The sequence below is a fragment of the Mustela lutreola genome, chromosome 3 (assembly GCF_030435805.1).
Source record: "Mustela lutreola isolate mMusLut2 chromosome 3, mMusLut2.pri, whole genome shotgun sequence".
In the NCBI taxonomy this organism is placed as follows: domain Eukaryota; kingdom Metazoa; phylum Chordata; class Mammalia; order Carnivora; family Mustelidae; genus Mustela; species Mustela lutreola.
The window spans coordinates 66,762,741-66,790,700 of NC_081292.1; the positions used below are offsets into that span (position 1 = coordinate 66,762,741).

The 27,960-nt window shown below is 37.0% G+C and overlaps 2 protein-coding genes across 2 annotated transcripts in view; one reads left to right on the top strand and one right to left on the bottom strand.

The window, feature by feature from the left end:
• Positions 1–27,960, top strand: part of CPA6 (carboxypeptidase A6) — a 338,450-nt gene that overhangs the window by 268,120 nt on the left and 42,370 nt on the right. The window contains exons 7-8 of the mRNA XM_059166283.1: positions 17,058–17,168; positions 17,674–17,764. Of these exons, the coding sequence (XP_059022266.1) occupies positions 17,058–17,168; positions 17,674–17,764 (202 nt within the window). The remainder of the gene's footprint in view (positions 1–17,057; positions 17,169–17,673; positions 17,765–27,960) is intronic.
• On the bottom strand, positions 1,449–2,932 carry LOC131826746 (dnaJ homolog subfamily A member 1-like). Its single transcript, XM_059166284.1, has one exon. The coding sequence runs from the start codon at positions 2,801–2,803 to the stop codon at positions 1,610–1,612; it is 1,194 nt and encodes a 397-aa protein (XP_059022267.1). The 5' UTR covers positions 2,804–2,932; the 3' UTR covers positions 1,449–1,609.

Here is a 27,960-nt window from a genome sequence, read left to right on the forward strand (position 1 = left end):
CTCACTTTCCAGGAAGGTGTTTCACAGGTGAAAAGATACTTGCTCAGCTTGGTGGATTGTTTTGTTTCTTGGGAGCTCTTCATTCCTCTGAGGTGCCTTCTTCCGTGCCCTGGAGGGCTTTCCTTTGTTCACAGGGCTCTCCCTGAGGACACATGGTCAGTGGAGGAGGAGCCAGTCTCCACCTGCCTCCTTGAGCCCCCACCTTCCAGATGATCTAAGCAGCTCTAGCAGATGCATCACCTTCAGTATGATCTAGCTTAGGGTGTGGCATTGGCTCTGGCCCTCACCGGTGGCCTGCCACCACACTCCTCCATCAGGAAGCTTGGGCCTGCCTGCCTCCCCTGCCTCTTCCTGCACTCTCTGTCCATAGCTGCCAATGTCCTGAACCGGTGGTTCTGCACTTCCCTGCAGATCAGGACTGTCCTTGAAGCCTCCTGGTATTTTCCTCGCAGGGGGTTCTCGATCTTCCTGGGCTGCTCCAGAGATGGGATTTTCATCAGTCAGCTGGTGAGGTTCTTCAACAGCCTTTCCCGAACTCCCTTCACCAGGTGCATAGCGTTTTCCACTGAAAAATACCTGACATCTTGATTCAGGGCAGCCAGAGAAAGAATCTGTAACTGGAGAGGACTGGCCTTCTGCTCAGATGATGTGATGGCTCCACAGGCTTGTGCCTCCAGTTCGGTCGTCTCTATGTCTTTTCCAGACACTTCATTCTGTGCACAATGCCCCTTTCTTCTTCTTAAGCTGAGTCCACTCTTTCCTAGGAACACCACCACGGCAGTGCACACCAGGATCTCCCAGCAAAACCCAGAGACTCGTGGCACATGTGGCAAAAGTTCATATATCACCAAGCCAGCAGCCCACAGCTGCTCCAGGACAACCCACAGTGGCTCCAGAGAGCTGTGTAGGTAGACATTTTGATGGCCTCCAAAGAGCCTGGTGGCTTTGTCTCCAATCACCAGTGAGTGTCCTATGGGCCACTAGTAACTACTTGGAACCCCTAGGAGGGTTCTGTCTCCAAAGCAAACCAGTGCCTGGCAACAGGAGCTGAGGGTAGTTGGGGTGGGGGAGGTGTACCTGAGTCTCCAATGCAAACCAGTACCTGGCAACAGGAGCTGATAATAGTCGGAGCGGGTGAGGGGTACCTGAGTTCTATCGATGGCTAGTCTTACATGCCCAGAGTTATGCATAGCACTTAATTTATGCCTTCAATAATTCTACATTGCAGGGGCAAATTTTGCCAGCATTTTTATCGTAGAATGTTTAGAAAGTGACTGAGGAAATATTTGATTTCCAAGTAAGAATGGCTTTCCCAAGCATAAAAACAAAGGAGAAAGTCATAAAGGAAATGATTGACATCTCTGACTTAATGAGAACATTATAGAGGAGTATTTAATGATAAGAAAAACTGTCCATGACATGTTTTATCTTTTATTATAATCTTTTTTTTTGAGCTTTTATATTTGAGTTTATTCTTCATTTAACTTTTAAAACACTACTATAGTTGAATATTAAAACAAAAACAATAGCAAGTAGTGAGCTATGATTATAGTCCTTCACTCATTCACTACTGCACATAAGATGCCAGCAGTGTTATTCACTGGCCCCATTAAGAGGTCTGACACTGAACACCACCCCTGGGATGATGTTCATCATCCTCATATGCTTCCCCATTGTAGTGGCGCCGTCTTTCCTGATTTGGATCAAAGTCCACCAGTTCTACCTGGTCCATTTCATCAGTCTCTTCAACTTCCTTCCTCTCAGGGAGGAGTTTTTCCAGCAAAGAGAGTTTATCAGGAGACAGAAAGCCATTCTCAGGAAAATTTACCTTAAATTCGATGATGAGGCGACCCTTTTCATATGGCCTACGATAAATTGGCAAGCCTTCATTTAGCACACACTTGATATCTCCATGCTTGACAATTTGACCTGGATGAGAGGTGATGACAATGGTTCGGTTGTCAAGAGTAGATATTGGCTTTTGAAAACCGCACAGTGCTTCAACCAGCTGTATGTCCATACACATGAAAAGGTCTTCTCCTCGCCGAGTAAAAACAGCATGATCCTTCTGATCTAAAACAATGATAATATCTCCTGGTTCCAGTCCTGGTTCTTGGTCTCCCTCACCATGGAATGTTATCTTCTGGCCATCTTTCATGCCTTTGTCAATATGAACTTCTAGAATCTTCTTCTCTCGAACTATCTTCCTTCCATTGCAGCTTTTACATCTATCTTTAGGACTGATCCGTTCCCCATGGCCCTGGCACTCCATGCACACAGACTGAATTTGCTGAACCATTCCAGGTCCTATCTGATGAATTCTTATTTGCATTCCAGTACCTCGGCAATTGGGACAACACTCAACTGCTCCTTTCTTACCACCTCGGCCTTCACATTTATCGCAAATCACATTCTTTTGCAGAGCTAGTTTTCTTGTTGCACCGTTATATAAATCTTCTAAGGTTACTGAGAGCTGATGCACAACATTTTTACCTCTCCTTTCTCTCTGCATTCTTCCTCCTCCTCCAAAAAACATATCAAAGATGTCCATAGGGGAGCCAAAACCACCACCAGCTCCACCTTCTTTAATTGCCTGTTCACCTCCTTTGTCATATAATTCCCTTTTCTTTGCATCAGAGAGTACTTCATAAGCTTGAGAAATCTGTTTAAACTTCTCTCCTTCATTTGGATTCTTATCAGGGTGGTACTTCAAAGCCAGTTTCCTGTAGGCCTTTTTCAGTTCTTCTTGGGTGGCATTGGGTTTGACCCCCAAAACATCATAATAAGTGGTTTCTTTCACCATTTTCTACAGCCGGTGAGAGGGCCGAGGCCGATGTGGGGGAGCGGGAAGGAGCGCGTTGCTGGGCGCAGCTCGGGTAGCCGCCGCTCCTCCGCGTCTCACCGAGCGTTCTGGAAAGTTCCCTTTTATTATAATCTTATCACATGTTTTATCTACTATAATCTTATCATTTATTATTATTTATCAAAAAATAAAAGACCAGCATGGATGTTATAATTTCAATATGGTAAAATTTGTATCAGAAATATATACATATGAGCAATATGCTAAATACTAAAAGAATTATGAGGGATTTTTATTTTCTTCATACTTTTCTGAATTTTCCAAATTTTCTATATTAAGCAGAAGTTTAAAACAAATTTAACCCATCCAACACTGAATGCATTTCATTCTTGAATTTGTTTATGAGTTCATATATTCCTACAGGTATTTTAGAGTTAGTGGTTGAATTCTACTTAACTCAGTGGCATACCAAAGATAAAATGAAAATTTGTGATGATCCAAGGGAAAATTGAGACAAAAATAGTCAGAAATGGAAAGTTCTTTCAGACTTTGAAGAACTATGATATAGGTGAATCTAATTTGATTCTGTCAGAGAAAGATGGAAGTACACATAAAAAACTTTTTAAAGAAAAATCCTCTTAGTGATTTATAGGTAAGTCACTATATTCCTCTGCTCCTACCTAATTTGAATACTCACCCTTCCAGGTCCAGCCCATTACACTGGAAAACCATCTCAATTACACATTCCCACCCATCTATACTTGGCACCAGTGATGGCTAATTCTGGTCCCAAAATCTGACATGTGATTCAGAGGTTTTAAATAGATTATCTAAATAGCCAAAACTAGGAGTGGAGACTTTCAGGGAAGGGGGTTATTTCTAAGAACAGATGATGATTCTGAGCATGGTAAATAGCACTATTTGGAGAGTATGGTGGGTTATGGGTATAGGATGGATCTTTACGGAAGACTTGGTAGTTGTGTAAGAAGTCTTCCAACCAGGAAGCTTTCCAGAATGTGAAGGCTCTTTGTCCTAGGATCCAAAAGCATTCTAAGGAATACATCTTTGGATAAGCATCTCTTTCAGTCTCTTTATGTCTTCCTGGTTACTAAAGGTAAAAATAAATTCCCTCTAATGTAAGTGTGAAACTCAGTTTTGGTTCAAAAATGAACCACTAAAAATAAGCCTTTTAAAGATAACTTATATTGTATGTATAAAATGTCCAAAACTATGGAATAAATAAGTAATTGAGACAGTTATTAAGCCTAGGTCACATTTTTTTTTTTAATTTAAAACTTAGGTAGCTAACATTCAGTACAGTATTGGTTCTGGAGAAGTCAGTGACTCATCACTTACATGCAGCACCCAAAGCTCATCATAACAAATGTCCTCCTTAATACCCATCACCCATTTAGCCCATCCTCTACCCACCTCCCTCCATCAACCCCATTTTTTCTCTATTGTTAAGTCTCTTATGGCTTGTTTCCCTCTCTCTTTTTTTCTTTCTCCCTTCCCTCTTGTTCATCTGTTTTCTTTCTTAAATTCTACATATGAATGAGATAATTTGGCAGTTGTCTTTCTTGACTGACTTATTTCACTTAACTTAATACACTCTAGCTCCATCCATATCATTGCAAATGGTAAGATTTCATTCTTTTTGATGGCTGAGTAATGTTCCGTGTGTGTGTGTGTGTGTGTGTGTGTACTGCTTCTTTTTTATCCACTCATCAGTTGATGGACAGTTAGGCTCTCTCCATAGTTTGGCTATTGTTGATAATGCTGCTATAAACATCAAGGTTCATGCACTCCTTCGAATCTGTATTTGTGTATCTTTTGGGTAAATTACCTAGTAGTACAATTCCGGGATTATAGGATCTATTTTTTAGCTTTTTAAAGAACCTCCATACTATTCTCCAGAGTAGCTGCACTATTTTGTGTTCCCACCAACAATCCAAGAGGGTTCCCCTTTCTCCATATCCTTACCAACACCTGGGGGGTTTTTGTGATATTAGTTTTAGTCATTCTGACAGGTGTGAGATGCTGCCTCATCATGATTCTGATTTGTATTTTCCTGATGATGAGTGATGTTGAGCACCTTTTCATGTGTCTGTAAGTCATCTGGATGTCTTCTTTGGAAAAATGTCTATTTATGTCTTCTGCCCATTTCTTAACTGGATTATTTGTTTTTTGGGTGTCAAGTTTGATAACTTCTTGGTAGATTTTGACTAGTAACGATTTATCAGTTATGTCATTTGTAAATATCTTCTCTCATTCTGTAAATTGCCTTTTAGTTTTGCTATTTCCTTCACTGTTCAGAAGCTTATCTTGATGAAGACCCAATAGTTTATTTTTGCTTTTATTTTCCTTTTCTCTAGAGATGTATCTAGTAAAAAGTTGATAGCCATGGTCAATGTCAAAGATGTTTCTGCCTGTGTTTTTCTCTGAAATGTTGATGCCTTCCTGTCTCACATTTAGTTCTTTTATCCATTTTGAATTTGTTTTTGTGTGGTGTAAGAACGTGGTCCTGTTTCATTGTTCTCCATGTTGCTATCTGGTTTTCTTAACACCATTTGTTAAAGAGACTGTCTTCTTTCCATCAGATATCCTTTCCTACAAACTAATCCAAAGATTAGTTGCCCATTTAGTTGTGGGTCCATTTCTCCATTCTCTATTCTGTTCCATTGATCTATGGGTCTGTTTTTGTTATAGTACCATACTGTCTTGATGACTACAGCTTTGTAATATAGCTTAAAATCCAGAATCATGACTCCTCTAGTTTTGTTTTTCTTTTTCAGAATTTCTTTTGCTATTTGGGGCCTACTGTGATTCCATATAAATTTGAGGATTATTTGTTCTAGCTTTGTGAAAAATGCTGGTGATACTTTGATAGGGATTGCAAAATGTCTTAAAGACATTTTGATCATGTTTGTTCTTCTAATCCATGAGCTTGAAATGATTTTCCATTTCTTTGCTTCTTCTTCAATTTCTTTCATGAGTAGAATCCATAATTTTCAGAGTATAGATGTTTTTACTTATTTAGTTAGATTTATTTCTAGGTATCTTGTTGTTTTGTGGTTCTATTGCAAATGGGATCAATTTTTTTATTTCTTTTTCTGCTACTTCATTATTGATTAAAGAACATCCTACCAAAGAATAAATGGGTTAACTAGGAAATTAAAGAAGAATTTTTAAAAATACATGAAGCAAATGAAAATGAAAGTGTGACAACCCAAAATCCTTGGGATGCCGCAAAAGCAGTCTTAAGAGGGAAATGTATTGCAGTGTATATCTACCTCAAGAAGCAAGAAAAGTTTCAAATAAACAACTTAACTTTATACAAAAAGGAGTTAGAAAAGGAACCGCAAATAAAATCTAAAGCTAGCAGAAGAAGGGAAATAATAAAGATTAAAGTAGAAATAAATGATATGGAAACAATTAACAACAACAAAACAGTAGAATGGAGGAGTGTCTGGGTGGCTCACTCAGTTAAACCTCTGCCTTCAGCTGAGGTCATGATCTCAGGGTCCTGGGATCAAGCCCACTTTTCCCTCTCCCTCTGCCTGCTACTCTCCCTGCTATGTTTGCTCTCTCTCCCTCCCCCTCTCTCTCTCTGTGTCAAATAAATAAATAAAATCTTTAAAAAAAAAAAAAACAGTAGAATGGATTAATGAAACTAAGAGTTGGTTCTTGGAAAGAATTAATAAACTGATAAACCCCTAGCCAGACTTATCAACAAGAAAAGAGAAAGGACCCAAATACATAAAATCACAAATGATAGAGGAGAGATCACAACCAACACCACAGAAATACAAACAATTGTAAGAGAATACTATGAAAAATTATATGCCAACAAACCGGGCAACCTAGAAGAAATGGACAAAGTCCTAGAAACTTAACCAACTACTGAAACTGAAATGGGAAGAAAAAGAAAATTTGAATAGACCCATAAGCAGCAAAGACATTGAATCAATAATCAAAAATCTCACAACAAACAAAAGTCCTAGGCCAACTGGCTTCCCAGAGAAATTCTACCAGACATTTAAAGAAGACTTAATACCTATTCTTCTCAAACTGTTCCAAAAAACAGAAATGAAAGAAAATCTTCCAAACTCATTCTATGAAGCCAGCATTCCCTTGATTCCAAAACCAAAGACCCACTAAAAAGAATTACAGGCCAATATTACTGATGAACATGAATTCAAAAATTCTCAATAAAATACTAGCAAGTCAAATTCAACAGTATGTTAAAAGAATTATTTGTCATGATCAGGTGAGATTTACTCCTGGGCTGCAAGGGTGGTTCAATACTCCCAAATCATCAATACCATATTAATAAAAGAAAGGGTAAGAACCATATAATCCTCTCAATAGATACATATAAGGCATTTGACAAAATACAGTATCCTTTTCTGACAAAAACCCTCAACAAAGTAGGGTTAGATGGAACATATTTCAACATCATAAAGGCCACATATAAAAGATCCATAGTTAATATTATCCTTAATGGAGAAAAATTGAAAGCCTTTTCTCTATGGTTAGGAACAAGACCGGGATGTCCACTCTTACTATTACTATTTAACACAAAACTGGAAGTCTTAACCTCAGCAGTGAGACAACAAAAAGAAAGAAAAGGCATCCAAGTTGGCAAGGAAGAAGTGAAAATTTACTCTATGCAAACAACATAATACTCTATGTAGAAAACCCTAAAGACTGCACTGAAAATTGCTAGAACTCATACATCAGTTCAGCAAAGTCACAGGATATAAAATCAATGTGCAGAAATCTGTTGCATTTCTCTACACCTAGATCAAATATTTAATGAATTGAGTAAACAAGTCTTTGCTCTTAATTGCATAATAAAAAAAAGTTCACCTTCTAAAAATGACCTGCATTTCTAAGTCGTCTGACTTTGTTTATTACCACTCTAGGCAATTACAATATTTTGTTTTCCATCAGTCTTTTAGTACCTTTAACTTACCATATTCTCCCATCCTCTCATCCTCTCCAATCTTCTCTTTAATTCTCTGCATCTTCCAACCCAGCTCTCTCACCCTTATATTCAATTTATAATGTCTTAATGCATACATAGCAGGGAATATGTTAATGTTTGTTCTATTTAATTACATTTAAATCCATTGCATCCATTTTACTCCACTATCCAGGATTTGAGAAGTTCTGGGCACTGTTTCTACAGTCAGTTCTTGTTTTTCTTCCAAGTAGTACAGAACTGTAAAAGTGGCCATTCATGCTGAAGCCACAGAAATATTTTTTATTAACATATGATGTATTTTTAGCCCCAAGGTACAGGTCTGTGAATCGCCAGGTTTACACACTTCACAGCACTCACCATAGCACATACCTTCCCCAATGTCCATAACCAAACCACCCTCTCCCTACTCCCCTACCCCCAAGCAACCCTCAGTATTGAGATTAAGAGTCTCTTATGGTTTATCTCCCTCCCAATCCCATCTTGTTTCATTTATTCCTTTCCTACCCCCCAAACCCCCCACGTTGCCTCTCAACTTCTCATATCAGGGAGATCATATGCTATCTTAAAAATCAATGAGAGGGGCACCTGGGTGGCTCAGTTGGTTGGACGACTGCCTTCGGCTCGGGTCATGATCCTGGAGTCCCGGGATCGAGTCCCGCATCGGGCTCTCAGCTCCATGGGGAGTCTGCTTCTCTCTCTGACCTTCTCCTCGCTCATGCTCTCTCTCACTGTCTCTCTCTCAAGTTAAAAAAAAAAAAAAGAAATAGTAAAACTAATATTTATTACAGAATGATTTAACACATTAAAAATATTCCTATTTCTTTGTCCAAAAAAAAGCTATTGTGGGTAATCTGGATAGTGCTTGCCTTGTCATTATTTAACTACATGATGTTAGCATATTTTTTTTATGCTGTGGCAAATGGCCATATTCCTTTCTTGATTCGTATTAGCTTCCAATATTTTTTTCCTTTTCACTTTCAACATCATAAAATATCTATGAGAGTTCCTTTAATGTGAAATGTTGACAGCATCTTTTCTTATGGGACATTTTCCCCTTTTCATCACAGCCACTTTTCTCATTTATGTCCACAAGTTTGTCTTCATTGTGTTCCTCTGGCTGCATATCTAGAGTTGAATGGTGGCAGTGTCAACATTCCTGTTGTCAGCTATTTCATCTATAACTCTATTTACATTTGATTTAAATTTCACCTCTACATTATCACTTTCCATTCTTCTGCTGCACTCTAATCTTTCTTGATGTTAGGGTCCATGATCAAAGGAACGAGACTGATACAAAGCGAAAGTCAAGCAAATCTTTATCTCATGCCAAGCACCAAAAATCAAACCAACCAGTCGGGGCCATCTCTTACAAAGAGGCAATGACGACCAGAACACCGACCCTGATGACTCCCCTAGCGGGCTGCGGCTGCTCCCCGACAACCCTGCTCACGATGCTCCCGACAACCATGACGCTCCCAATGACTACCGCTTCCCAGCCTCACAGACTAACTTTTATAAAGGTGGGGGTTGAGCCCAGCCCACACACAGGTGGCCAATGAGATTGCAGTACACAGGGAAAACTGCACAGTCATGCTAGGTCGGCAATACAGTTGACCAGTTGAATTTCAATTTACCACAGTAAATATATGCGCACCCCACTGATTGGATGTCTCCATCAGCCTGGCCTGCCCCTATATCTGGGGTTTGCAAGTAAGTTCCTCTGGGAGGGGTGGGGTCAACCTAAGTTTACAACCAAACGGCTCCCTCTGGCTAACCAGGCGCCTACAGTTGGCCCATCCCCTCCTACCATTTTCCATTTTTATAAAATGCCACATACAGGGAAACAAGAGGGCAACATAGCTACACTCCTTGCTGTCTGTGTGTGAGTTGAAAACCAGATGCACAGTGACCAGTCACCCACTGACAGACTTTAAAAGCCAGCCACAATTGTTGATGTGCATCTGTTATTTACATAATAATTTGGAAATGAAAGATCTAACACTGGAAACTAAAATTTGAACTGCACTTGTTGGAGGACTAACATTAATTAACTAAACTGTGATAACTGAAATTTGTGTATACTGGAACCTCACAAACTAAGGACACCTGCACTTTCTCTTACAAGGTATAAGAGTATTATATAGAAGATTTTACTAATGCCACAAAGTTGATCCTGGTCTCTACTCTTTTGTTCCTGAGTAAATACCACCAACCTCAGCATAAAAGTTATTAGACAATCTCAGCATAAAAGTTCTACAAACGAGGGACACCTGGGTGGCTCAGTTGGTTGGGCAGCTGCCTTTGGCTCGGGTCATGACCCCGGGGTCCTGGGATCGAGTCCCACATCAGGCTTCTTGCTCAGCGGGGAGCCTGCTTCTCCCTCTGCCTCTGCCTGCCTCTCTGTCTGCCTGTGCTCACTCTCTCTGACAAATAAATAAATAAAATCTTTAAAAAAAAAATTCTACAAATGAGATGTGGTATTATGAAAGAGTAAAATGGACATGCACCAGATATTGTAATCCTGCCAGTGACACAAAACATTTCAAATATTTATATTTTATTAGAAAATGTATATTTTTTCAGTCATCACTTTTCCTGTTAGATCAATCCCTGGGGAGTTCTAAGTATATGTTCATATGAAAGTAACTAGAATTTAAAGGATTACCATATGATTTTCCAGTTCTCCATCCTTCATTCAGAGAACATTTCTGCTTGTGTTGCTTTCAAACTATTATTTAGTTACCATTTTGTATATAATGAGCTTCTCACAGCAAGACATCAAATATCTTTATAGATCAAACTCCCTCTTGAAATTTTCTCTAGAAATTATCTTGCTCTAATTAATTTTCCTTGTATTAAATTTTAGGTACTTCCTTTGTGTTGAGATGTACCTCCTTTGGTACTACAACTCTTTTCCAACCTAAACAGTTTTACTTCAGTCCAAGTAAGGATATTCTTCAGCTTGACTGATGATTGTGCTCTTCCTTTGGCCTCAGCTGTAACACGCCTTCTTCTCCCAGTGTGCCCTTTGTTGAAGATGGTTATTATTCTTGCATCCTCTATAGTGAGTCTAGAACAAAAACAAAAACAAAGAATTTAAATGCTGTCTATTTTAAACTCAGTAACAACAATTCTAAGGGAAAAAAAAATCTCTAACATTTCAGGTTGTAGTAGGGGTCTAAGAAACAATTTTCAATCAAATCCAAAAACTGTGAAAAGGAGGGAAATTCTTTAGCCTAACTTTGTCACATTACACAAAGACTTTAGTGATTGTAAAATTTGCCTTCAAATTTAACAAACATTTATTTGGTGAATTTGGGTATATGATAAATACTTAAGGAGAAATCAAAATAGTCTTAGCAGGTGATGAATATCAAATAGATTCATTCTTTGTCTCTCTTCAGAAATTCCCTAACCTAATACCAAACATATTTTCCTAACAAGATAATATTCAGGACTTCTTTGATTTTTTTTTTTTTTTTGGCAAAGTATTTTTAAATAAATTGATGAGGTAAGTGTAGTACCTAAAGGCTGCCACACTGAGGCATGGGATGCATTGTTTTGTGACTGGTTTTCAAATCACAATTACTAGTCTTCCTCTTAAGGAAAGATAGTAGTCTAGAAATTAAACTCATAAAGTCCCGATGGAACTTGATAAGTAGGCATCTCCTTTCCTGTGTGTTTGGATGGTATAAATTGATTGCTAAAAAGAGTCCCACACATTAGAAGGAAAGCACACCCGCTTGGTTATCATATGTTAGAATAATAGGAAATAGTCCCATGGTCATCTTTTTTTCTAGAAACATTTCTTTAACTACAAAAGAGAAATGATCTGTCCTACTACTTAAAGCATTCAAGCAACGAGATCTCTCAATTGTCCTATTCAGGATTGAACAGTCAATACATTGTGATTATTCTCCCTTTGTCTGGCCAGATGGGGAATGGCTACAATTCTTAAAGAGTTATAAAAATCACAAATAAAGCATATGCAATACAATGACACCCTGTTTCTCAGAGAAAGAACATGTTCTAGCAAGTCCTAAAAATTAAATCCACTCCAGAATAGTTTACTAGAAAACAATTTTCTAATTTAATACGTAATTTGACTATAAAGAGCTTTAAAATGAGTCTATGTTAATGACCACAAAATAAATAAAACAAAATTTTACAAAATTATAAGAAAAAAATAACAAATCTAAAGTGCCGTTTTTTTAACACAACTCTCAGTGATTAAGAAAACAGGCAAATATTTAGCAAGAATACGGTTGATATAAGCAATAGACAAACTTAATCTAGTAAACACATTTAGAATCCATACCCAATAATTAGAGAATGCATATTCTTTTCAAGTCCAACTGAAACATTTACAAAAATTGACTATATACTAGACCACAAAGCAAGTTCAAGAAATACTAAAGAGCCTATATCATATAGACCAAATTTTCTGACTGTAATGCAGTTGTTAGAAAGTATTTATGAAAATGTGGCTTTAAAAAAATTCACATTTTAAAATTAAAAATATAACATGTTTAAAGAAATGAAGGAAAATGTTCAATATTTACAATGAAGTGGAAATAAAACTATTGTATATCAAAACATATGAAATGTAGCTAAGGTAGTACTGAAGAAGAATTTGTAGTTTCAAATAAATATATTGCAAAAGACTAAGACCTCCAAATTAATGAGCTAAGCTTTCAACTCAAATTAGAACAGAAAAAAGAGAATTAGCAAAAACAACACAGGGCAGAAATCAACAAAACAGAAAAGTAAAGATATAATCTTTCCTATTGTATCTTCATTTTATATTTAATTTTTGCTCCAGGCCTAGGCAGTTTGCTCCCCAAATAATGAGTAATATAACTCTGATACCAAAACCAGACAAAGACAAAATAAGAAAGGAAATTACAGGTCTATCTCAGGAATATAGATGTAAATATTAGCGACCTGAATCCAGCTAATATAACAAGAATACATATCATAACCAAAGGAGCTTATCCAAGGAATACAAGGATGATTTAACAATAGAAAATTACAAATTAAAATTGATTGTAACAACTATATGACATTGTGTTAACAATGTATAACAACTATATAACATTGTGTTAATGTATGAAGAAAGATTACATGCTAAAATTCAACATCCATTAATGACAAAAATAACCTAGCATAATAAAAGACATCTTGAGTGTGCTCAACCTTAATTTTTAAAAAAGTGTGAAAGGAGGCTGATCAGAAATAGCCAAAGCAATTTTGAAGGAGAACAACATGAAGAGGCACATCCTACCAAACTGAACAGATGCTATCTAAACCATAGTGTGGTTTTAGTAAATGGACATAAACCAGGGTGCTTTAAACCAATTCCATACACACAAGAAAACTTGACATTGTACAGAGGTGGTATGTGAACTCACTGGAGAGATGAACCAGTATAGTGGCATAGTTAGTCTTCCATAGCAGAAAAATAAATAAATCCCAACCTCACATCATGTAAAAAAAAAAAAAAAAAAGTCATTTCCAGGGGTTTTAAGACTTATATTTGAAAACAATTTTAGAACAACTATTTGGAGAAAATACAGGATAATGTCTTTATGATATTAAGGCAGAGGTGAATTCTTAAATAAAACTTAATATGTACAATTGTGATCAAAGTTTATGTATAACAAGGATATGATGAAAATAGGAATCAATAAGCTAAAAAAAGGAGGGTGTCCATGATGCATAGAAACAAACAAAGGGTTTCTATCCAGAAGGTAAAAAGAATAAATAGAGTTTAATTTTTTAAATGGGCAAAAATGAGTGAGCAACTTATGGAATCACCTATTATATAAAAGCTATTCAATATAATTTGTAATGAGGGAAATGCAAAGTAAAACAACAAAAGCATCCATTAGATTTTTTTTTTTTTTTATCTAAAACCTCAATGATATCAAAGGTTGGGAAAGTTGTAGAACAATGGGAATTCACATTCACTGCAGATGAAAGTATTTACTAATTGAGAGAGAAACAGCATTTAATAAAGTGGAGGGCATATAAATCCATGGCCCACCAAATCCCTTCCTAGATGTGTAGCAAAGAAACTCTCACACATGTCTAGGAGAAATGTGCAAGAATGTTCACTGCAATATTGTAACAATGAAAGTAACCTAACTCTCCACCAACAAAATAGGGAATCAATGTATTGTGGATTTAATTATAATGGAATACCATTTAATTGTGTTATTAAAATTAATAAATCAACTTAAGTGCCAAAAATTTGGGGAGAAGAACAGACTTGATTGATATATCGGGATCTCATTTGCATAAAATTTCAAAGCATACACAATATTATATATTGTTCCTGCATCCATGTACATATAAGAAAACATAAAATCATGCATGGGAATGAATGATGATGCAAAAGTTAGGGTAGTGATTACCTTGGTAGAGAAGAGGAAAACAGATCAGGGTATACTAAAAAAGGGAGCTTTGTTTTATGTGTAATGTCTCAATTTCTCTGTAAAAGGTTTAATAAATATGACAAGAGGTAGTTGGTGGGCACATAGATGTAATATTGGTCTGCTCTTCTATTTGCTTCAAATATATTGTGATTTTTAAAAAGAAGTTAGTAATATTCTTTTCAATACAAAAGCATGGTGGTCACTTGCATTGGAGGAGGAAAAGGCAGGATAAGATGAGAAAGTTTCCCAGCAGATCTCTAGCATAGTCCGGTGCTAACATGATCCATGCTTGGAAAAGGTGAGACTTCCCAAGTTTGGACTGAAATAAATGAGCTGTGGTCAGGTAAGAGGGAGGAAGAGAAATTACCATGACTTTTCCCTGCCCTTTCTTGCCCTGTTGCCCCAGCTCTGTTTCCTTCCATCTCCTCTCTCTCCCTCACTAGCATGGCACAGAAAGCCACATCTGCCTAACTTTATGGAAGAAATGTAGCTAACCATATAACTTTACCATCCCCAGCAGACTTCCTCCAGGCATTGGGGAACCTCCATTAATTATAGGAAATCAAAACTCTACAATATATTCACTCACATACCAGGAATTTTCCTCTCGTTTGCGGCATTAGACCTTCAAGCAGTATGAAAATTCTACAGAAGCTATGTAGCCAAAAAATTATTATTGAGCCTTGAAGTAAGAGATAATTGTATTAACATTTATTAACTTGTGCTAATCACCTATATATTTAAATTAGATTCAGTAAAGTTGTATTTAACTCTTATGTTCTTGAGCATTTCCCTATATTTTCATTATTTCTAATATAGTGATAGTTTCTAACATATTATTGGACTGCTCTCTGTGAACAGCATTCTCATTATGTAAATGCCAATGCTGTTTATGATGGGTTCAGAGATGCTACTTAACTATATGTAAAAGAAAACTGAAGTTTTAAGTATTAAATTTTCCAAAGCAATATATATGTGATTTAAGAATTTTCTTTATTTTGAATTTTTTTAATATAGTAAAAATTCAGACAATCCAAAGGGATATAAAGATATTATACTAAAGGTAACTCTCTTTCCTGTATATTGTCCCATGAGTTCCTTCCCCAGCGGCATCCATTTTCAATTTCCTATTTCTCTAAGATACCTTATATGTGGACAAATAGGCATCAAAAAGAATTGTTTTAATAGTCCATTCCATAGGAATAGTATTTCAAAATGTCTGTATTCTTAACACATTCAGTGCTTCTCTGTTTGAGGCCAAATGTGTAGTGTAGAAACCTTCAGGCTTGGGGTCAGACACAATATAAGTAAAACCCAATCACTAGAGCAAGATTTTGAAGCCAGCCATGATAAAAGTGACAGAGATGTTCTAATGTTTATTAAGCTCTTTATAGAAAAATCAGGAGAGAACAGTGTCAATGCAGTAAGCTCCAAAATTTGAGTCTGGTACCAGTTAGACATAAACAATGAAGTGGCCTGTGTAACTAGCTTGTGTTATCCTGTAAGGATACCAAACTATATGTGTAATTATTTTGTCTAAAATTGAATGTAATCTTTTTTAAAAACTGATTATACTGAAGTGTACCTAAATAATTTCTTTCTTAAGCAATCTAATATTTAGCCAGTTCTGAAATACTGTCAGAGGCTACCCAATTAGTATGTTTTTGTACCTCTGCTAAAATGTATACCTAACAAAAAGTTTGCCATAAAAATCCCAAGAACAAATGTATTATGTGGGTGGATGGGTTAAACAGGTGATGGGGATTAAGGAATACACTTGCTATTATGAGCACCAGCTATTGTATGGAAGTGTTGAATCACTAATATTACACTGTATGTTAATTAACTGGAATTTAAATAAAAAATTAAAATATTTAAAAAAATTTTTTTTTAAATTTTTTATTTTTTATAAACATATATTTTTTATATACATATATTTTTATCCCCAGGTCTGTGAATCACCAGGTTTACACACTTCACAGCACTCACCAAAGCACATACCCTCCCCAATGTCCATAATCCCACCCCCTTCTCCCCAACCCCCTCCCCCCGGCAACCCTCACCTGACAGAATGGGAGAAGATATTTGCAAACGACATATCAGATAAAGGACTAGTGTCCAGAATCTATAAAGAACTTAGCAAACTCAACACCCAAAGAACAAATAATCCAATCAAGAAGTGGGCAGAAGACATGAACAGACATTTCTGCAAAGAAGACATCCAGATGGCGAACAGACACATGAAAAAGTGCTCCATATCACTCGGCATCAGGGAAATACAAATCAAAACCACAATGAGATATCACCTCACACCAGTCAGAATGGCTAAAATCAACAAGTCAGGAAATGACAGATGCTGGCGAGGATGCGGAGAAAGGGGAACCCTCCTACACTGTTGGTGGGAATGCAAGCTGGTGCAGCCACTCTGGAAAACAGCATGGAGGTTCCTCAAAATGTTGAAAAAAATTTTTTTATTTTAAAAAATATGGGGCGCCTGGGTGGCTCAGTGGGTTAAGGCTCTGCCTTAGGCTCAGGTCGTGATCTCAGGGTCCTGGGATTGAGTCCCGCATCGCACTCTCTGCTTGGCGGGGAGCCTGCTTCCTCCTCTCTCTCTTTGCCTGCCTCTCTGCCTGCTTGTGATTTCTTTCTGTCAAATAAATAAAATCCTTAAAAAAAATTGATGTCAAAGAGTATTATTCATATTAGCTTGTTACTCTTCAACACAATGTATCTGGTATTTCCCATGGATGGAAAGGGTTTTCATGTATTTTTTCTAAACCTTTATTTGGGATCCATTTGTAAGAAAAATGTCACCTTTGTCTTTTAGGCTCTTCTAACATATAGGAGTGACCCAACCATGAGAAAAATGTTGAGTCATCTGTATTTCTATATCATGCCTGTGTTTAACGTTGATGGATACCATTTTAGCTGGACCAGTGTAAGTCACTTTGCCTATCCAATTGAAAAGAGAGACTAAATAAATAGAAAACAGTCATAGAGCAGAAAGGAAACCTGGTGGGCAGACAGCCTAGTGATTCTAGAACTGCAAAAGAGACTCCCACTCTCTGTCCCATCATAGCAGCAAACTTTGGTTTATATGTTTGGCTTTGCATGAGATTCCGTATTAAGTCAAGATTTCTCCTTCCAAAGAAATTGTGACAAGTCACTAGTCTATCCCAACTTACTCAATTTTGCCCAAGAAGAAATAAGGCCAAGAGAAGCTGAGAGAGTTAAGTGTGTGACAGAAATTAGAGCATGACCCTGGAGTCTCTGGGATCTCTGGGTCTCTGTTCCTTATCCATTCCTCTTTGTACTCCTTAGATTTGTCTGTTCCTGGAGGAACTCTAACTGCAGGGCTATGATTCATTCACTAGTTGTGCTATTAAAATGCATGTGAATAACTTTTGAATATTTTTTACACCTATTTTCTTAATTACACTTAGGATCGATTTTGGAGAAAAACAAGGTCAAGGAACTCAAGGTTTCGCTGCCGCGGAGTTGATGCCAATCGTAACTGGAAAGTGAAATGGTGTGGTAAGTTGGAAACTAACTGGAATTTGGATCCAGAGTTTCCACAGCTTTCACTCTCAAAAATGATGAGCCCATTAGGACTCCAATATAAGACTGATGTTTTCCTGTGAAAACTTAACAAGAGAAAACCACATTGTACATTGTAGCTATAATTTGTAAAAGAAAAGGAAAGGAATTTTTAATATGTAAATATCAAAGATTTACATCTGTCAACCCAATCTTGAAAATTGAAAATTTAAACACAGATGTAAAAGCAGAAAACTGAGGAATATTCGACTTTCAGAAACTAAAACAGAACTATGGTTTGAGGTATAAATCTGGTTAAATGTTTTCATCCTTTCATTAAGAAAGTGAGAGTAATTCTGATGCTGCTTTCATCTGGCTATGACAATCAAAAGTACTAAATCCTTGTCTAGAATCTACCTATCTGTCTCGTGCATTGACTGACCACTTACATGGCAAGTATATTTCTGCTACATTGCATCCATCATTAATACCTTTCAAGTGAAGAGAGTATGTCATTTTTTTTTTGAGAGGATGTTATTTTTATAAACTCTTTTCAAAATAAAGAAGCAGCTAGGTACTAGAGAGGGGAAGGTGGAGAGAAGGGAAAAAATTAGTCATAGCTAGTATACAGGGGGCAAAACTTGATCTCTACCCACCTTGGTTTTTTAGCTGAAGCTCTCAAAAAGACAGATGGGCAAGAGAAAAAGAGTTTACATGTGTCACATGGGAGAAACCTCGTGAAAAGTAACTCAGAGTGGCAACTTAGAACTCTGGTTTGTATAGCATCTTCAAGGAAATTGTAGAGAAATGACAGAACAGAGGAAAGTACTTTGAGGATAAAATAACTAAAATAAATATATGGGAGGCAACTAATGGAGGCAGGTTTGTTTGCAGATTCCTGGGGTGCTGTCTCCAGGATAATAAAGTCTGTCTCCAGTAAAAGAATTTATATCCTCTTTTTAGGCAGAAAAGGAGAAGGTAGACAAAGGTTTTCCTGCATTCGCTGCTGCTTAACTGCCTTCAGCTCAAAATAATTTTCACATCAAAGAGGCATATTTTGGGGTGACATATTCTGGTTTCCTTCACTAGTATCATACTTGGCAATAGAAAGGAGGGTACAAAAAATATTATCAAAAGGCAGTTGTAAGGAGCTCCCCTTTCAGAGTCCTTCCTTAGCTCCCTCCAAAGATAAACCATTGTGTAATAGAAGGTCTTCTGTTAGTCCCTTAGAAATGAGGCCTATTCCCAAATCACTCATCCTACGATGCATTAGACACCACTCCTCCCATCCTACCCACATCAGACAGGGCATGGGTTTAGACCCCCTCCACACATCCTCTCTGGGCAACCTCCCTTAATCAGTTAGAATTCACAAATAAGAATATGTCTCTAGAATATAACAGATATGGTTTGATTCTACCATTATTAGCTTAGTGATTTGGGTGATTTTTTTTTTTTACCCATCAATTTATAACAATAACACCTATCTCATAGCATTCTTATGGGAATTAAAGGAATTTACATATGTTTAATGCCTAATTCAGTCCTAGTTCCAAACATAGATCTAAATGTCAGTGATCTATCCCTTCTCCCCCAAACTGCAGAACAGTCAATTGATCTCTGAGCCTCAGGTCCACTGTTAAAGTACTTCTTTCCTTCAGGAGAATGTTGTGATGATAAGCCTTAAGGTAAACTTAAAAGGGTTCACATTTGTGAGAGAAGAAAAGCATCACATGATACTATAAAGTGCTGTTAATGATGGCTGTTTATATTTTTAAATTTTTTCTTCAGGGGACCTGCGTGGCTCAGTTGGTTAAGCATCTGACTTGATTTCACTTCAGGTCATGATTTGAGAGTCATGAGATCAAGCCCTGCATCAGGTTCCACAATCAGAAGGACGTCTGCCTAAGATTGCCTCTCCCTCTCCCTCTGTGCCTCCCACCCTTTCTCTCTAAAATAAATAAATAAATCTAAAAACATTTTTTTTTCTTCAGCCTGGACTGAGACAAAAAGCTGGTTCACATTAACTCCCTAAGACTACTAATTTTTTTTTTTTAAATTCTTCCCCCCCCTTTCTGATGCAACCATTTTGCATGCTCATAACTGTGTGTCCTATTTCATTAGTTGGTAGATATCTGTATCCATGTGTATGTCACACAAATGATGCCCACAGTCATCTAAGTGAGTGCACTGAATGGATAGCTAAGCTTAGTAACATTAGCAGGCCAGCCAGCTCTGCCTGTAGAAAGTTAGACTCTTGTCTATATCCAGTTACAAATAAGTGTCTTGCTTTCCATTGTTCTTTTTCCTTTACCTGGCTTGTTTCCTTCATACATAGACCTTCATTGTTTTCTTAGTTTCATCTGCAGTCCTCACTAGAATTCCTTTGATCCTTCGGATTTCTGAATCATTCAGATTCTTCCTGTGAGTCTGTACTCAAGATGTACAAGGGGATTATGTCAAATGTCAGTTGGAAAATGACCTTGGTAGACTGTTGTAAGTAATGTGGAAATGCAGGCAGCCTGGCTGGAATCATCTCTCCTCACAAGGTATCCCCAGGGGATGCAGATGATCTGACAGGTAAGCAGATGTGGACTTCCTCCCCCACAGCATCATCTCCCCACAGCTACTGGCTTGGTTCAGGGGACAGTGAACCTCACTGAGGGAACCACTCTGAGATCAAGGGCCCAGAAATAATTGTAGTCTCTAAGTGAGGCTCCAAATAAACAACCATAGTATAAATGACATAGAAATGCTCAGGAATGCCCAGGACCATTGAAAACACTATAGAGTCTAGGGTGCCTGGGTGGCTCAGTGGGTTAGAGCCTCTGCCTTTGGCTCAGGTCATGATCCCAGGGTCGTGGGATCGAGCCCCACGTCGGGCTCTCTGCTCAGCAGGGAGCCTGCTTCCTCCTCTCTCTCACTGACTCTCTGCCTACTTGTAATCTCTGTCTGTCAAATAAATAAATAAAATCTTTAAAAAAAAAAGAAAACACTATAGAGTCAACATTGAACTAACAAAAACAGCTATTTCTTTCTCTTAAATGAGTCTCAAACTCAAAGAGTAAAACATGAAACTCTTTTTTATCATGAAAAATCCGTGGATTCCAACATAACAGTGTTACACTTCAGTGCATAGAATGTGGAGTAGACAAGACAGCCTAGAACATACTTCCTAGCTCCCCCTAGAGGTCTTCAGGCCATGAAATGAATATCATTGCTCAAAAGTGGATCCAACAGGGAGTCAACAAGTCAAAGTAATAGTGGGAACCAAGAATAAATATACTAATTATATTCATTAATTTGCCATAGTTAATTAAGTACATACTCTCTGCTAGGCACTGTGGGTTGTTATGTTTTTTTATTTATTTGTTTCCTTCTTCTATGTACTCTTTTTGGAGAACATCATGAGCACTGCTTCTTCCAAACTGGAACAAATCCAGGAGAGAGGCGAAGAGTTTGGATGATATCCATGTTTAAATTTTAATACTTAAATAACTCAAGTGTTGCCTAAAAATAAGTTATTATTAGGACAACCTACAGAATGGAAGAATTTGCAAATGACATGTCTAATAAGAGGCTTTTATTTAGAATATTAAAATAACTCTTACAACTCAACAATAAAAAACAACTTAAAATGGGCAAATGATTCAAACAGACACTTCATTAAAGATTTACAAATGGTACTAAGCACATTGGAAAAAAATGCTCGACATCATTAGCCATGAAGGAAATGCACTTCAAGATACCACATCACACCCACTAAGATGGCTATAATAAAAAAGACAGACAATAACAAGTGTTGGTAAAGATGTGGAGAAGCTGGAACTCTCATACTTGCTGGTGGGCATGTAAAATGATGTGATCATTTTGGAAAACTGTCTAATGGTCACTCAAAAAGTTAAACATAGAATTACCATATGACCTAGCAATTCTACTCCTACATATATATCTAAGAGAAATGAAAACATTTGTCCATACAATGCATGTACACAAATGTTCATAGCAGCATTATTTATAATAGTCAAAAACTGGAAATTGTTCAAATGTCTGTCAACCAAGGAATAGATAAGCATGGTATATCCAAATAATGGAATAGTATTTAGCCATAAAAAGAATACATACTGATACAACATAGATGAACATAGATGAAACATTATCCTAAGTGAAATAAGCAAGTCATAAAATAATATTGTAGATTCCATTTATATGAAATGTCCAGAATAGGCAAATCCATAGGGACAGATAGTAGATCAGTGGTTGCTCAGGGCTAGGGAGGGGTAGTGGGGGATGCTACTGAAGAAGGGGTTTCTCTTTGGGATGATAATGTTGTTGGAATTAGATTATAGTGATGATTGTGAATATACTAAAATTCATCCAATTGTACACTTCAAAAAAGTAAATTTTATTACCAACTAAGAGCATGTTGGGCATTTAATGAAATATAACTCTTCTTCTTTTAGAACACTCTATTATCTAATATTATAAATTAGGTATAGTGTAGAGAAAACCATTTTTTAGCAGTGTAATCACAAATGCCTCTCTCTACAGATGCCCTTCTCCTACCAATACCCCCTCACCCTATCAAAAAAAAGGGAGGGGAACCTGTTTTGATTTGGCAAATGTTTCAATAAGTCACCTGAAATGAAAGGGGAGCCACTATGTACTGTTTGCAGCCAATAACTGTGAAAGAGCAATGGATGGTCACTCACCTGCTAATTAAGAGAATGAGTTCTTCTAGCTGAAAGGCTTTTGCTTTAAACCTGAACTGAATTGCTATAAAAACATATAGAGAATTTCAGAGACAAAATTTGGGACAAGGAGAGGAAGAACAGGGATAAATGACACTGCTGGAATATCTAGAAAGGGAATTCTTGGAAGTCAAAGATGTTTAATGAGAATTTTAATTAAATTTTCCTGTGAAGTATGGAAATTCTCTTCAGTATTCCATGACCAGTACTGGTAATATTCAGTACACTCTCTTTCACTTACTAACGCTTTGTGGAATGGGATATGCTATTTGGGAATGTGAGGAAGTGCTGAGTCTATCCTCCAAGTAAGCTCAGGGGGAGAATTAATTCACATCAAATTTTCAGAGTTATGGAACCCATAACAAGAATACACTAACTTATAAGACAAGAATTGGCTAACATCTTCTAAGAATGATGCATAAATGGGATTAAACATCAACTGGGTAGTCAAACTGGACTCTTAAGGTGCCCATCATATATTGATTCCAACATATATTAATCCAATTTAAAATCAAAACAAATATATTGAACACCTGATAAAATGTGAGGTGTTGTAAATTGTCTCAGAAAGTCCTGAATGATTTAATGAGTCCTTACCTAACTCCCAAGGAATTATTTGGGATTCTGAAGAAATATAAAAGGAAAATCTGTTGACTTACCCTATTATCTTTAAAACCAAGTTAGTGTACAAAGATGTATTAGTCACCTGAAATCTTCCATGGAAGTTGGTAGAGAAATTTGAAAATTAGGTAATTCAATGAGTTAATTATTATGCTTAGTTGTGCTTTTTATAAAGAAAGTAAAGGGTAAAGAATTCTGGAGTTTTAGAAATTTAGATCAAATGGAGTTTTCTCACTGATGTTGTTTATATATTTATTATATAATTGTTATAATTTATATTTATTATGCCTAATATTTATTAAGGATTCACTATGTGTCAAGCATGAGCTAAGTATGCAAGATTATTCTTTCATTGGTAGATGCTATTATTATCCCTATATAAATGGTAAACTAAAATTCCAAGAAATTAGGAAACTTGCTTCAGATTACACACAAACTGAGCCACAGTGAGAAGCCAAGTCTGCCTGACTCCAACAACCCTTTTTCAAGCCATTATATCTGACATTTTAGGGATCAGCTTGCAACAAATGGTCACTCCACTTTGTTAAAAAGTTAATGTATGCTTGCAAAGGAGTAGTTTAGGTATCAAAATAATAATAAGATGGGCAGTGTTTTATTCAAAATTATTAAACATAGACAACAGGGAGGGTGGGAATGTATGGTAAGAGAGGAGAGGAAGGTTTCCAGGTGCTATTTTTAGGGGGAGGTGTTTTGGAGTTTTACTTTTGTTTGTTTTTAGAAAGAGAGAGTGTGTGAGCCAGGAGAGACAGAGGGAGAGAGAAAGAATCTTTTTTTCTTTTTTTTTTTAAGATTTATTTTTATTTATTTGACAGACAGAGATCACAAGTAGGCAAAGAGGCAGGCAGAGAGAGAGGGGGGTAAGCAGGCTCCCTGCTGAACAGAGAGCCTGATGTGGGGCTTGATCCCAGGACCCTGGGATCCTGACCCAAGCTGAAGGCAGAGGTTTTAACCCACTGAGCCACCCAGGCACCTGAGAGAGAAAGAATCTTAAGCAGGCTCCACACACTGAGGGACCCTAAGCATTCAGTGAGATTTATAGCAGGAGATTTTATCACTGAGAGATGGTACAATTCCATCATATTGCCAGAAAACCCGAACTCTATCATTTTAGACATTAACACGATTGGAATTAGTTTAGGCCTCAATTCTTTTTTTTTTTTTTTTTTAAGATTTTATTTATTTATTTGTCAGAGAGAGAGGAGCGAGAGTGAGCACAGGCAGACAGAGTGGCAGGCAGAGGCAGAGCCCAATGCAGGGACTAAATCTCACAACCCTGAGATCATGATCTGAGCCAAAATCAAGAGTTGGTTGCTTAACTGACTGAGTCACTCAGGCACCCCTCCAGGTACTATTTTTGAAATTGGGCCACTTCATACAATGCAGGTAGTTTGAATTTACATGTGATGTCAGGGGTATGACTATGAATTCTCCATGGAGACATTTTCCTCCCAGCAGGACTTCATATCTTCCCATAGAGGCAGATTTTTTTTTTTTTTTTTTGCAACTTTCATTTATGGTAGCACTCTTTGAGGGTCTCACATATATGCCTGGGTCTTATTCCCCCTTCCTATATATTGAAGATCCAAATCCTGATACCCTACCTCCACCACATGCAGCCACTGAAACAAAACTGAGCCAGCAAACACCCCAAGAATGGCTACAACTTTTGCTTCAGCTATTCTCATTCCAACTCCCTCTTCATGTTTGTTCCCTTGGGAACATTTTTGAGAATTCTGATGTGTATTTAAATCACTTTATTGAGCATTCAGTGAGATTTATAGCAGGAGATTTTATCACTGAGAGATGGTACAATTCCATCATATTGCCAGAAAACCCGAACTATCATTTTAGACATTAACACAATTGGAATTAGTTTAGGCCTCAATTCTTTTTTTTTTTTTTTAAGATTTTATTTATTTATTTGTCAGAGACAGAGGAGCAAGAGTGAGCACAGGCAGACAGAGTGGCAGGCAGAGGCAGAGGGAGAAGCAGGCTCCCTGCCAAGCAAGGAGCCCGATGTGGGACTCGATCCCAGGACGCTGGGATCATGACCTGAGCCGAAGGCAGCTGCTTAACCAACTGAGCCACCCAGGCGTCCCAGGCCTCAATTCTTGATGATATTTTTTTTATTTTTAAATATTTTATTTATTTATTCAAGAGAGAGATGGAGGGACCCTAAGCAAAGGGAGGAAGAGAGGAAGAGGCAGAGGGAGAGGGAGAAGCAGACTTCCCACTAAGCACCAAGCCCAAGGTGGGGCTCAATCCCAGGACCCTGAGCCAAAGTCAGATGCTTAACCAACTGAGCCACGCAGGCTCCCAAAAGATCGTTTTACACTAATATGAACTCTTTTAGAACTCAGGAAAAGAGTGAATACTTCCCAAAACATTTTATGGAGCTAAATAGAACCTTGATTGCAAAACCAAGTGAGAACATGAGCAAGAAAATTATCTGAAAATCTCCTTTGTGAATATAAATGTATAAATTATTTTTAAAATTATTAATAAACCAAATAAAATGATAATATATAATAAACACTTTTGGCCTAACAGAAATATGAGAGTGGTTTAATACTTGATGATGGTTTTTAAGACCTTCTATCATTACTCTGTCTACAGTAATCCTACCTGTACCTGCTCATAAAAACTGACTACTTCCAGGCAAATCCCTTCTTATTTGCTGACTCCTACAAATAATACCACAAGAGCATTACTATCACAGTTTCAAAATGGAAGCTTCAAAATAAAGTATGTAGCTTTAAGATATTGGTACTTTTTTTCCCAACTGTTGTCTTTTAAATCTTTCTGTTGTAGTTCCTTTGGTATCTGGGGAGAGCTGACAATGAATGCTGAAATTTGATCACCATAAGTCTAGCCACCATTTTGTCACCATACAAGATTGTTACAGCACTTTGGCTATATTCCCTATGCTGTACATGACAGCCCTGTGACTTACTTGTTTTATAACTGGAAGTTGGTACCTTTTAAACCTCTTCACCTCTTTCACCCATTTCCCTCCCAACCCTCACTCCCCACTCCTCTGTCAAGCACCAGATTGCAATTACAAATCTATTTCGGCTTTGTTTGTTTGTTCATGTGTTTTGTTTTCCAGATTCCAAATGGAAGTGAAATCCCACTCTTAGTTTTTGTTTTTCTCTAACTTATTTCGTTTAGCATAATACTCTCCAGCTCCTTCCATGTTCTCACAAAGGGCAAGATTTTCATTCTTGTTTATGGTTGAGTAATAGTCCATTGAATAAATAAATACATATATATATATATATATATATATATATATATATATATACCACATCTTTATCCATTCTTCAATCAATGGACACTTAGATTACTTCTGCATCTTACATATTGTAAATAATGCTGCAGGGAAAATAAGGACATATACATCTTTTCAAATTACTGTTTTCATTTTCTTCAGATAAATTCCCAGAATCAGAATTGTTGCATAATACAGTTATTATTTGGTTATTCAAATCCTTAAATTTTTTTTGAGGACTTCTATACCATTTTCCACATTGGCTATACTGATTTGCATTCCCACCAGAAGGGCACAAGGTTTCTATTTTTTTCTATACATTCTGGCCAACACTTGTTATTTCCTATCTTTTTGACAATAGCCATTTTGACTGGTATAAAGTCATATCTCATTGTGGTTTTGATTTCCATTTCCCTGATGATGAGTGATGTTGAGTATCTTTTCATGTGCCTGTTTTCCATCTATATTTCTTCTTCAAAAAAAATGTCTATTCAGGTTCTCTGCCCATTTTTCAATCAGATTTTTTTTGTATTGAGTTGTATGAGTTCTTTGTAGATATTTGGAGATTAACCCCTTATCAGATATATCTACAAGTATCTTCTCTCATTCAGTAGGTTGCCTTTTCATTTTGTTTATGGCTTCCTTCACTGTGCAAAAGAATTTTAGCTTGCTGTAGTCCCATTTGCTAACATTTGCTTTTTTTACCCTTGCCTACAGAGACAAATCCAAAAAATATTTCTGAGACTAATGTCAAAGACCGTACTTTCTATGTTTTTTTTTTTTTTTTTTTTTTTTTTTTTGTTAGGAGTCTTATGGTTACCAGTCTTACATTTAAGTCTTTAATCTCTTTTGGAAGACAGTTGTTCTCACCACTATCCCACCAGTGCTGCACCCCTTAATCCATTCTGAGTTTATATTTATATATGGTGTAAAACAGTGGTCCAATTTCATTCTTTTGCATGTTTTGTTGTCCAATTTTCCCAACAGGATTTATTGGAGAAACTATCTTCCCCCCATTGTACATTTTGGCCTCCTCTGTCAAAGATTAATTGATCATATAAGCATGGCTTTTTTCTGAACTCTCCATTCAGTTCATTTAATCTATATATCTATTTTTGTGCCAGTACCATACTGTTTTGATTACCATAGCTATGTGGTATAGCTTGAAATCAGGGAGCAAAATACTTCCAGCTTTGTTCTTCATCCTCTAGATTCTTTTAGCTATGCAGGGTCTTTTATGGTTCTATACAATTTTTTTTAATTAACATATAATGTATTATTTGGGGTATAGGTCTGTGAATCATAAGACTTACACTTTTCATAGCACTCACCATAGTGCATATGCTCCCAATGTCCATAACCCAGCCACACCATCCCTACCTTCCCCCAAGCAACTCTCAATTTGTTTCATGAGATTTAGAGTCTTTTATGGTTTGTCTCCCTCCCAATTGCATCTTGTTTCATTTTTCCTTCCCTACCCCCCACAATCCCCTGCCCTGCCTCTCAAATTCCTCAATCAGAGAGATCAT

Coding starts and splice junctions, on each gene's coding strand:
- LOC131826746 (XM_059166284.1), bottom strand. CDS start 2,803: ATGGTGAAAGAAACCACTTATTATGATGTTTTGGGGGTCAAACCCAAT.